This window comes from Leucoraja erinacea, chromosome 11 (assembly GCF_028641065.1).
Source record: "Leucoraja erinacea ecotype New England chromosome 11, Leri_hhj_1, whole genome shotgun sequence".
Classification (NCBI taxonomy): Eukaryota; Metazoa; Chordata; class Chondrichthyes; order Rajiformes; family Rajidae; genus Leucoraja; species Leucoraja erinaceus.
In genome coordinates, this window is record NC_073387.1 from 21444234 (window position 1) to 21456729 (window position 12496).

The following is a 12496-nucleotide window of genomic DNA, read 5'->3' on the forward strand; positions in this document are numbered from 1 at the left end:
CATAATATATGAAAGAAAAGCTGCTTCATCACTTTTAAAGAAACATATGGTATTCTTATTTCATCCAATAACTCTAATTAAAATTTAGTTCACTGATTTGAAATTAATTTGGTTATGTGATTTCCTATTTTATGAACATTATTCCCTGTAGATCAGATGTCAAATACCTGAAAGCACACAATATCTCCAAGATTCTTCCTGGCTGTTATCAGACTCTTGACAAACCTCTTATATGCTAGGGATAGATTCCCAATCTTCCAATCTCTCATGGTGATCTTTGAACTTTTTTTGTCTTCTCTTTCTCTGTAGCTTTAACATCATATTCTACCCTATGCCTATTTCTTTTTGCACTACATGATATACTCATGTATGCTATGATATGCCTTGATAGGATGTAAAACAAAGTTGTTCACTGTACACATGGCAATAATAAACAAATACCAATCTCTTGGACATAGGACTCAGCAAGCTACTCCACAAATGAATCCTTGACATCTTAACCCACAGATTGCAATCAGTAATGATAGACATTAACATCTTCTCCATGATAATTCACAATTTGGTGCCCTGCAATGTTACTTCATCAACACAGCCAAGGCAATCTTGACCACTCTGTCAGAGATATTGCTTTTCATCAATCCATCCTTCCTTTGCCCTTTCTGCAGGTTGAAACTAATTTGAGTTTCCATTTTCCAGTTTTAATGAAGGGTCTATAACCTGAAACACTATCTTTTTTGTCACCATCCACAGATGCTGCCTAACCTGCTGAGCATTTCCAGCATTTTCTGTTTTTGGTTCAAAGTGCCTTATTGGTGATCAAGAATACATTTCGAAACAGCAAATAATTCAAATGTAAACCACATAATTGCTAACAGTATTTAAAAAGAGGAAATGTGTTTGCCATCAATGAGTGAATAAAGAGCTACTCTGTTAGAAAGTTATTGGTGTGCAAAAAGCTGTAAAGTTGTACACAGAGTGGCGAAAAGATGACTCGTTAATAACCACATACATGGTAAAGATTGTCCTGATCACGTTTACTTAAACATGCAAAAAACAGAATACATCTGAAAATAGACTAAGCATAAAAGATTACATTAGATGTCATTGAGAAAGAAAGCCACCTTTGGTACAAATGTAACAAAATGCATAGTTGCCGCAGGTGATTGAAGAAATGACCTCTGTGTTTACTGCTGCTACAAACGCACAAAGTGATTCAGATGAGTATTAAGCAGTCACAGTCTGACTTAGCCAAGATGAGCAGCTGAAGCCAGTTTATTGTTTCATCCACATTTTGTTAGATACACTGTGGTGCACTTTGCCCTGCTTGCAAACTTAAAGAAACTTTTTCAACTAATTATTTCCATGTTACGTAAAAACAGTTACATTCTTATCTTCAACTTTGAACACAGAGAAAAATATATCCAGTTGTCAGCAGTTAAAATACCATAAAAATAACGGTGTATACATGCTGTTCTTCGACCCAAGTCCCAATTTGTTGAGACATGAAAAAAAACATGCATTAATTCTCGATTTGCTAAATTCAAATTCCCATGGAATAAAATTGCTTATGATGGCACTGAAAATAATCACTGCTTCATAAAGATTACAGATTTTGTGTACGTTTGCCTTCACTCAGTTCTTGACAATTGAGATGTCTTCTCCAGCGTGATATTTAATCAATATTTGCAAATGTATAACTTTTCATCTTAATACAATTAACCTGTCCTGTAGTCAGACTGTAGGTTATGACACTAGGGAGTGCAAAGTGAAAAAAACATTTTCATAAGGTCACTGTCTTAGTCTGTACATTGAATTAACAAAATGCTATTTTTAATTTGTTTTTCTCACCGACTCCTGTGCATTTACAGCTGAACATATAAGAAATGAATGTTGCCTGACAGAAGAAAGGGAGCCAAGCTAAATAAAAGCATTGAACTAAAATTATAAAACATTCAAGACAACAAGTTAGCATTTGAGTACACACAACAATATCTCTTCCAAATGTGACTTTAAATTTAATTTACAGAACCCTTGTGTCTACACTGATGATCTGACTTGGATATCGGGAGTACTCAAATTACCATGAGAAGAGGCGTTACTCATTTTGTGGCTCCTCCATGGTACATTTGCTTTCCCGCTTTTCCGAACGTTTGCTGCGCTTCTTCTTCTTTTTCGTAGAAGATGCAGAATGTTGCCTGTCCTGCTTGATAGCTTTGTCCTGGTGACCGGAGAGCATGACAGGGCTGCCGCCCATGTAGATGTTTGACTGATAATCATCGGCTTCCAGGGTTTCGAGGTTCTGTGGTGCAAACCTGGGGGTCCAGCCAGGTATACCACCTTCCAAATCTGGAGATGCTTTAATGTAATCCACATCTGTAAAATCAAGCATGGATAAATACAATGATCATTTTCAATTTTTGATAACCATTAGATTAAATTCATGAAATCTGAAGTGAAGCACACGTTTAGCACAAGCAACCGAGGGAAAATTTCCATTCTGTAGCTTCATTTCCGTAGAATATTCATCTAACAACTATTATCCTTCATGGCGCCAATTTAGGCGTTGCTTCATTTACTGATATCTTTGTCCTTTCTACCTCCTCTACTTGTATTTAATTTGTTTTTCTCCTTTGTGACATCTCCTTTCTCATCCTTTGAAAAAGGGCCAATGCCCCATTGCAGCTAATATTATCTCTGCCTCATAAATTAATATTGTCCATTAGCAAGGGATATAAACAAAAATTAACTGTGCCAAGCAATGAAACATCCAAGTTATGCTTCATTTCCAATTTTAATTCCAAGGAATCGAATATTCTTGTGAGATATATGAAGTGTATCTTTCGACCATATTTACGATTTCTATAAAGGTTTGGTTGAAGATAGGAAAAAAGAAAACCAAACTCAGTTAGAAGCAGTGCAGCTGGTAGAGATTGTGCTTCACAGCGCCAGAGCTTCGAGGTTGATCCTGACCTCTGGTGCTGTCTGTGTGGAGTTTGCATGTTCTCTCTGTGACCCCCAGAGGTCTCCACAAGGTGCACATCCCAAAGACGTGTGGGCTTGTAGGTTAATTGGTCTATGTAAAATTCATCCCAAATGTGCAAGGAGTGGATGGGAATGTGGGATAACATAGAACTAATGTGAATGCGTGATCAATGGTCGCCATGGACTCGGTCTAGCGAAAGACCCATTTCCATGCTGTATCTCTGACCTAAACTAAAGTAAACAGTTCATGTTCAAACTTGATTGTACGTATCTAAACCAGTCATTTTATGCCATCTCCAATTCTCCATTTGTGCGCACTCATGCCTTAACTTAAACCATCTTGACATAATCAAGGCCTTGGCCTACGGCTACATTCATTATTTTTTTTTCCCAGATTTGGAAATGTGTCATCTACAGAAAACTTACTCCAGGCATTTTATTCTACGCTAATTTATCAGCTGCATGTTTATTTTTAATTAGGAAGGAAATGAATTGCATTTGTACAGCACTTTTCATTTCTCCAGAATGCCCTACAGGATCTTTACTGTCAAATAATTACTGTGGAATAAATTCATTGAGGTGTTTTAGGAAAATACAATATACAATGTGTGCACAATACCATCCCACAAACAACAATGATCAACAGAATTGCTTTGGTGTTTCTATTAATTTGTTTGTGGGATGTTGGAATAGAAACATAGAAACATAGAAAATAGGTGCAGGAGTGGGCCATTCGGCCCTTCAAGCCTGCACCGCATTCAATATGATCATAGCTGATCATCCAACTCAGTATCCTATACCTGCCTTCTCTCCCTTTAGCCACAAGGGCCACACCTAAATCCCTCTTAAATATAGCCAATGAACTGGCCTCAACTACCTTCTGTGGCAGAGAATTCCACAGATTCACCACTCTCTGTGTGAAAAATTTTTTTCTCATCTCGGTCCTAAAAGACTTCCCCCTTATCCTCAAACTGTGACCCCTTGTTCTGGACCTCCCCAACATCAGGAACAATCTTCCTGCATCTAGCGTGTCCAACCCGTTAAGAATTTTGTAAGTTTCTATAAGATCCCCCCTCAATCTTCTAAATTCTAGCGAGTACAAGCCGAGTCTATCCAGTCTTTCTTCATATGAATCTCTGACCAGCCCAGCAATGATTGCTCAAAAATCTGCAAGAAAAGGGTGAGGAAGATATGACAGTCATAATCATAAAGACATACAGTTGGAGACAGGCCCTTCGACCCAACTTGCCCATGTCGACCAAAATGCCCCATCTATGCTAGTCCCTTCTGCCCACGTTTGGCCCTTATCCCTCAAAACTTTTCCTATCCATGTACCTGTCCAAATGTCTTTTAAATGTTGTTATAATACCTGCCTCAGTATGTCCCCTGCCTCATTCCACATACCCACAACCATCTGTGTGCACACTGCCCCTCAGGTTTTAACTGTCTATCTTATCTATGCCTCTCATCATTTTATATGTGGAATGTTCTGTTACGAGACAAACTGAGGCTCTGGTAAAATTGTTTGTCAATGCAAAATACAATTCAAGTTTTTTTACATAGTGGGTTGTGGGTGTGTGGAATGTGCTGCCAGGGATTGTGGTGGAGGCAAATATGATACTGGGATTTTTGAGAGTCTTTTAGATGGTCACATGGATATGCAGGGAATGTATGGATATAGATTGTGTACGGGCAGATGAGGTTAGCTTATCTTGGCATTATGTTTGACACAGACATTGTAGGCTGAAGGACCTTTCCTGTGCTGTAATGTTCTATGTTATATTTTTGAAGTCAGGCAGTCCTCAGGCAGTCTACCACTGCGTCGCTGAGCTTCCCCAGTTGGCAATGTGGAATTTAGCTTGCTCCAGGATTCTATCGATCGTTTATAATGTCTTTGTCATCAAAGTTTGCAAAATCTCCTGTATTTTACATTGATCATCTGAAATTTTTGTCATCATAGTTTCTACAATCTCCTGCATTTTTCATTGATCTTCTAAAGATGCTTTGGTAACTCCAGAGAAACTAATGTGGGATTAACCTAAATCTCTGTGCTTCCATCGTGTTGCCCAGAATTGTCATCACTATTTTCATAACCTCTCTCTTGCAATTTTCTTCTTTCTGCTTTATTGACCATCCTTCCTCTCATTTTGTCTTCCATCCACATCAAATTGAGGAGTAAATTAAAATCAAAAGAAAACATAACTGCTGATACTGGAAATCTGATGTTAAAAAGCAGAACATTCTCAGCAGATCATGCAGAATCTGTTGAAAGAGAACAAGTTAATGTTTCAGACCCTAGGTTCTGGCAAAGGGTTTAGCACTTGCAACTTTAATTGTTTCTCTCTCCATTAAGTTGCAAGTGCTAAACCTTTGCAAGAACCTAGGGCCTGAAGCATTGTTGCATCACCTTCCTATTGCATGCTTCATGTTTTGTCACTTAGACCTATTTCACCATCTCAATTGTTGACTGATCTACCTAGATACAGGGGCAGCTTAAGTTCCTTCCAGCTGATCCATCCTGTCCTATCCACACACAGAGACTGCTCAGTTTCCCTTGTGTCCAGAGTGCTGCAACTACAAACCATGCCTTCCACTACAGGACACAACATGTTCGAGTAACTCAACAGGTCAGGCAGCATCTCTGGAGGACGTGAATAGGTGACATTCCAGGTTAGGACCCTTAATCTGAAGAAGGGTCCCCACTCAAAATATCATCTACCCATTTTTTCCAGAGATGCTGCCTGACCCGCTGACTTACTTCAACACATTGTGGCCTTTTGTGTAAACAAGCATCTGCAGTTCCTTGTTTATTCGTGGGTGCACTTTATTTTTTTGATACATAGCGTGGAAACAACCCTTCAGCCCACTGAGTCCATGCCAACCATTTGGTCTGTTCAACTAGTTCTATATTATTACACTTTCACACCTACTCCCTACACACGAGGGGCAATTTACAGCGGCAAATTAGTTAGTTAGTTTGTTTAATTAGATTAGTTTATTGTCAGTGAAAAGATTTTTATTGCAAGCTAACCCATCAGCGGGAAGACTATACATGATTACAATCCAGCCATCCACGGTGTATACTGATAAATGATAAATGATACATGATAAATGGAATGGAATGTTAATGCAAGATAAAGTCCAGTAAATTCTGATTAATTAACCAACAAATCCACATGATTTGGGGATGTAGGAGGAAACCGGAGCACCCGGAGAAAACCACAGTCATAGGGCGAACGTCCATATTCCACAGACAACTCCAATGGTCCAGATCGACACTGGGTCTCTGGCACTGGGAGGCAGCAGCTCCACCAGCTGCGCCAATTTGCCACCACTGGCTATCTGTGTTACAAGATAAGACTCTTGCATAACTCCTGGGATTCTACAGCATCTTCATGTCGCAGAAAATGAGTGGCTGACATACCTTCTTTGTCTTCTCCTTTCTCATCAGCTGGTCCAGTGAGGATATACAAGCTGATAACATTTGGTGGTTAAACCAGCCAGTGATGGGAGCTTGAAGTCATTTTACATCGAACATACCACAGAGAAAGGTATGGCCCTTTGGTTCACAATGTCTGTGCCAAACATAATGCCAAGGTAAACTAATCTCATCTGCTTATGCGTCACCCATATCCCTCCATTCTCTGCATATCCATGTGCCTCTACAAATATCTGAAACACCATAGTATCGTATCTGTTCCACCACAGCGGATTATGTACCAGATTGTCATCTCAGGGGCAGCAAAACCCAGGGTGTGTTTCTAACTTATATTCCCAATGAAAGTTGTTACTCTGAACCTTCAACTCTATTTCTCCTTCCAACATGCTGGTTTCCAACATTTCTGTTTTTGTTCCATATTTCCAGCATTTGTAGTATTTTGCTTTAATGTTGGCATTCCTCTTAGATTATTTTTTGCACTGCCACTGATTAATTTCATTCCTTTGAAACAATTAAAATTTTTATACTGCTGTCTCAGCTAATTTTCACAGAGTGAGAATAAAAACTTTTTTATCTGCGTGGCTAGGTATTGTACACTTATTATTAGATTGCTTTTTATTAAGTATGCCTCTGGGAGACTTTCTTAATTTCCAACTTAGCTATTGCTCCTTACGAGACTGGCTACCACTGCCAAAGTAGATATTGTTTTAATTTTTACTTTTTCCCTGTAGCATTTAGAATATGCACAGTTGCTTTTGTATATTCACGGTTTTTAATTTTATGCACCCAGTGAACAAAAGGATAATTATTTTGATATTGCTTTATGTGACAAATGGAAAAAAAGGGATTAATTCTATTTGATGGAAATGTGTTGGCACTCACATCGAGATGTTAAAGATTGGCTACAGGCAAAATGCACTAGTAAATCAGAAACTGGTCAGTTGAGAAATAATTAGCTTCAGAAATAATTTTAGTGATGGAACCATGAAATTTGAATGCGTTAAATACATACATTCAGGGGTAATTTTGATATTAGAATATATTTGTATACTGCATCCATCCTTTTGAAGTTACAATATATGCAATGTCTATTGCAGAGCAGTCTGATCACCATAACAGTTCGAATGTGTATCTTCTGTTTCAGTGGTGCTAAATCATCTTTTACACATGCAGTACAATATGCAGAAAGCATGTTAAAGCACAGGGTGCAGCCTGGCAAATAAATAAAGGGTCAAAAATGTTGGAATGCCTGGACCTGAATCACATTTAAGCCCTATATTTCCCATATAATCTACAATTGGAAGTCTATGTGTCCTATTTAGTGTTAAATCATCTTTCATGTACACATTAAAGTGAGCAAAATACACTTTAAGGCAAACGGTACCACTTGGCACATAACTAAATGCCCAAACTGTTGGGTTACAATGACCACACTTGAATAACTTATAGGTTCTGTATATATACAGTACTAATCATTTTTTACTATAGAGATACAGCATAGATACTATTCCTTAGGCCCACTGAGTCGATCGATCACCAATTCACACTAGTTCTGTGTTATCCCATTTTCGTATCCAAGGCAATTTACAAAGGGCAACTAACCTAAAACCCTGCAAATCTTTTGGATGTGGGAGGAAACCAGAGCATCCAGAGGAAACCCATATGATCAGAGGAAGAATGTGCAACTTCCACACAAACAGCACTCGAGTATCAGGATTGAACCTGGCTCCCTGGCGCTGTGAGGCTGCAGCTCGACCAGCTTTGCCACAGTGCCGTCCAATCTCCTTTTTGAAGCATTCACAATGACTGATTTGCTTGTGAAGCTGACTACCAGGAAGATATGTATTCTTCCTTGGATACACTTGTAGTTTAGAAGGATGAAGGGGAACCTCTTATTGAAACATATAAGATTATTGAGGATTTGGACACGCTAGAGTTGGGGGAGTCCAGAACCAGGGGTCACAGTTTAAGAACAAGGGGTAAACCATTTGGAACGGAGATGAGGAAGCACTTTTTCAGAGAGTTGTGAGTCTGTGGAATTCTCTGCCTCAGAGGGTGGTGGAGGCCGGTTCTCTGGATACGTTCAAGAGAGAGCTAGATAGGGCTCTTAAAGATAGCGGAGTCAGACGATGTGGGGAGAAGACAGGAACAGGGTACTGATTGAGGATGATCAGCCATGATCACATTGAATGGTGGTGCTGGCTCGAAAGGCCGAATTGCTGCTCCTGCACATATTGTCTATTGGCTACTGATCATTCAGAAGCCACCAATCAACACCCGATCAATTGACGAATTCCCCCAAATTATCTGTCCAATTTTGTTTTTCAGATGGCTAACAAGTCTTTCAAAAATATTGACTGATATGATCCACTCATTTCTCAATATTTCTGTGGCATTCTTTGCTCACAGTTCAATCTTCATACTTTTTCTTGTAGGAAGGAACTGCAGATGCTGAATAATACCGAAGATAGACACAAAATGCCGGAGTAACCCAGTGGGTCAGGCAGCATTTCTGGAGAAAAGATATATGTGACACTTTGGGCCAAGACCCATCAGTCTGAAGAAGGGTTTCGGCCCGAAACGTCACCTATTTCCTTCGCTCCATAGATTCTGCTGCACCCGCTGAGTTTCTCCAGCATTTTTGTGTACCGTCGATCTTCCAGCATCTGCAGTTCCTTCTTGAATACTTCATACTTTTTTGTTTGCCTTCTAAAATATTTCAGTGGAAGTACTGATTTTATTTTTAAATTGGGAGCTACAGACACATATCCCCACATGTTGCTGCTTACATCTACATTGTCAATTTAAAATTGGGAGCTATAAAAATATCACAGAAAACAGACAATGTTGGAAGAAAATTATGGTGAATAGTGTAAAATACTTCCAGTTTAGTTTAGTTTAGTTAGTTTATTGGTGTGTATACTGAGATACAGTGAAAAGCTTCTTGTTGCATGCTATCCAGTCAGCAGAAAGACTGCATATGATTACTCTCAAACCGCCCACAGTGTACAGATAGAGGATGAAGGGAATAACATTTAGTGCACGATAAAGTCCAATTAAATATAATCTGTGGGTCTCCAAATACGTAGATAGTAGCTCAGGATTTCTCTCTAGTTGTTCGTATTGTGGATCACTTCTCGAATAACACATGGGAATAAACTGCCTCTGAATATGGAGGTATGTGTTTTTACACTTCTGTACCTCTTGCCTGAAGGGGAGGGGAGGGGAGAAGAGGGAGTGTCTGGGGTGAGACTTGACCTTGATGATGCTGTTGGCCTTGCCGAGGCAGCGTGAAGTGTAGATGGAGTCAATGAAAGGGAAGTTGGTTTGCATGATGGTCTGATTCAATAGACAATAGACAATAGGTGCAGGAGTAGGCCAATTGGCCCTTCGAGCCAGCACAGCCGTTCAATGGCTGATCATCCCCAATCAGAACCCCGTTCCTGCCTTCTCCCCATATCCCCTAACTCCGCTATTTTTAAGAGCCCTATCGAGCTCTTTAAGAGCCCTATCCAGCTCATTAAGAGCCCTATCTAGCTTGTTGCCCTAGAATTGTTGAATAGAAGTGCACGGCACATTCAGCACATAATGTGTGTGCCGAACATGATGTGAAGTTAAACTGATTTCATCTGCCTGTACATGATCCATGTTCCACATCCCTTTATTCCAGACATTTTCATGTGCTTATTTAAAATCCTCAAATATCACTATCATATCTGCCTTCACGACCAATCCTGGCAATGAGTTCCAAGCCCCACCACACTCTGTGGTAAAAAACCTGCCCCATACTTCTCCACTCTCACCTTATAGCTATTCCCTCTGCTGTTGGACATTTCCACCAAAGGAAACAAGGTTTTGACTGTCTACCATATCTATGCCATGCATAATTTTAAGTGCTTCTATCAAGACTCCCCTTCAACCTCCGATAGGATTGTTTTAAAGGGATATGGGTCAAACCCAGGCAAGTAGGACTCGTGTGGTTTAGACTCATCTGGACAGGTGTAGTTGGAGCATTTTGTCAGCATGGCCAAGTTGGCCCGGCAGGCCGTGCTCTAATATTTGACTCCAATATTTACAAAACACACAGTTAATTTGGCGATACTTGGCAATTCAAATAGATGCAAACCTCATAGTGTACTCAGAAGTTCCCCGCTGTTAAAAGAAGTGCATACAAAATATAATGATCTTATCAGTGCTATATCAAAGCTGCATTTACAAAGAGAGGCTTCACATTTAATTAAACCTGTTGTGACTGCTACTTCTCAGAATTAATTGCCTAGATTCCTTTTAATTTTCCTGCTCTTCCACATTGTACTTACAGAGTGATTATTTGCATGCCAGATGAAATGCATGGGGCGAGGCTTTATTACAACTTAACCCTAAAGATTAGAGAGACTGGACAGTGACCAAAATGGAAATACAGTCTTTAAATTAGATAAAGAGAATCCAAGAGCATCCCATCCTCAATGTGGGTGGGGACCAGCAGGCTGATCGAAGGTATTATCAACTATTTTCAGATAGAAGTTCATGTCATAGGAGTAGAATTAGGCTATTTGGCCGATTGAATCAACTCCACCATTAATCATGGCTGATCTATCTTTCCTCTTCAACCCCATACTCCTACCTTCTCCCCATACCTTTAATAACCTTATTAATCAAGAACCTGTCAATTCCAGCTTTAAAAAATACTCAATGACTCGGCCTCCATTGCAGTCTGTAGCAATGAATTTCAGATTCACCTCTCTGTGTAAAGAAATTCCTCCTTATATACTTTCTAACGGTAGATCTTATTCTGAGCCTGTACACTCTGGTCCTAGACTCTCGCACTACTGGAAACATGCTCACCATGTCCACACTATCCACCTCTTTCACTATTCAGTGCTGAATACATGATCAATCTTCCCCTCCCCCTTCTATATCCACCATCATAGAAACCTGTCCCCAGCCAAATCCGTCTCGTCCATAAGATATTTCAATGTGATATGTACATTTAAATTTCTTCTGAAATGCCGACCCATTGACTTGATTAGCTTCTTCATTCATTCAGGGAGATCAAAATCCAAGCAATCAGATGGCAAAAAAGGAAACCACCTGAGCTAGCTTGTCATGGAATACCCATTCTAAAAAACATTCAAGCACTAAGGTCCATCAAACACTCACCAGGATTAAGCAGTTTAGGTTAACACAGACTTTAGAGAGAGGTCTAGAGGACATAAGATTAAGGTGAAGAGGGAAAGCTGTAATAGGAAACTGAGGGATCGCTTCTTCACACAAAGGGTGGTGGGTGTAAGAAACAATCTGCCAGAGGAGGTAGTTGAGACAGGTACTATTGCAACATTTGATAAATATTTAGGTAGGCACATGGATTCGACAGGTTTAGAGGGATAAAGGCAAAAAGCGGGCAGGTGGGATTTGTATAGATAGGACATGTTGGTCAGTGTGGGCAACTTGGGCAGCAGGGCCTGTTTCCACAATTTGCGACTATGATCCTAAGATTCTATACAGCGTGGAAACAGGCCCTTTGACCACTAAGACCAGCAATCATCCCACATTGTACACACGCACTGGCCTACACTCTCGTGACAATTTACTATTTTAGCTGAGCCAATTAGCGACAAATCTATGGGTCAAATGGGCCAACAAGTGGGCCAACTAGCGACAAATGAATGGTGGGAGGAAGTTTGAACACCCCGATAAAACTCACCCACTCACAGGGAGAACGTACAAACCCCATATACACAGCACGCATAGTCAGGATTGAACCCGGGTCTCTGGCGCTGTTAGGCAGCAACTCTACCGTTGGGCCACTGTGCCGCCCAGTTGACAATAACTAAGTGAAATTATTTAATTGGTTAAAAATGGCAATGAATTGGCAATTAAATGGCAATGAACTGTGAATGGATTACAAATGAGCCAAACAACTAATAATGAAATTGTGCAATTATAACATGCATTCTTTGGTTACGCCAACCTGTTTTGTATCATAATTTGTATGGTGTTAATGATGTTTGCAAATTTACACCATGGTTTGCAATTATTTCAAGTAATTGAGTTGCTCAAGTCTGCTCTCCATGC

The 12496-nt window shown here is 39.8% G+C and overlaps 1 protein-coding gene across 1 annotated transcript in view; it reads right to left on the reverse strand.

The window, feature by feature from the left end:
* Positions 1–1007: 1007 nt before the first annotated feature.
* Positions 1008–12496, reverse strand: part of LOC129701362 (uncharacterized) — a 227863-nt gene continuing 216374 nt past the window's right edge. The window contains exon 9 of the mRNA XM_055642496.1: positions 1008–2373. Within this exon, the coding sequence (XP_055498471.1) occupies positions 2096–2373 (278 nt within the window). The 3' untranslated portion in view covers positions 1008–2095. The remainder of the gene's footprint in view (positions 2374–12496) is intronic.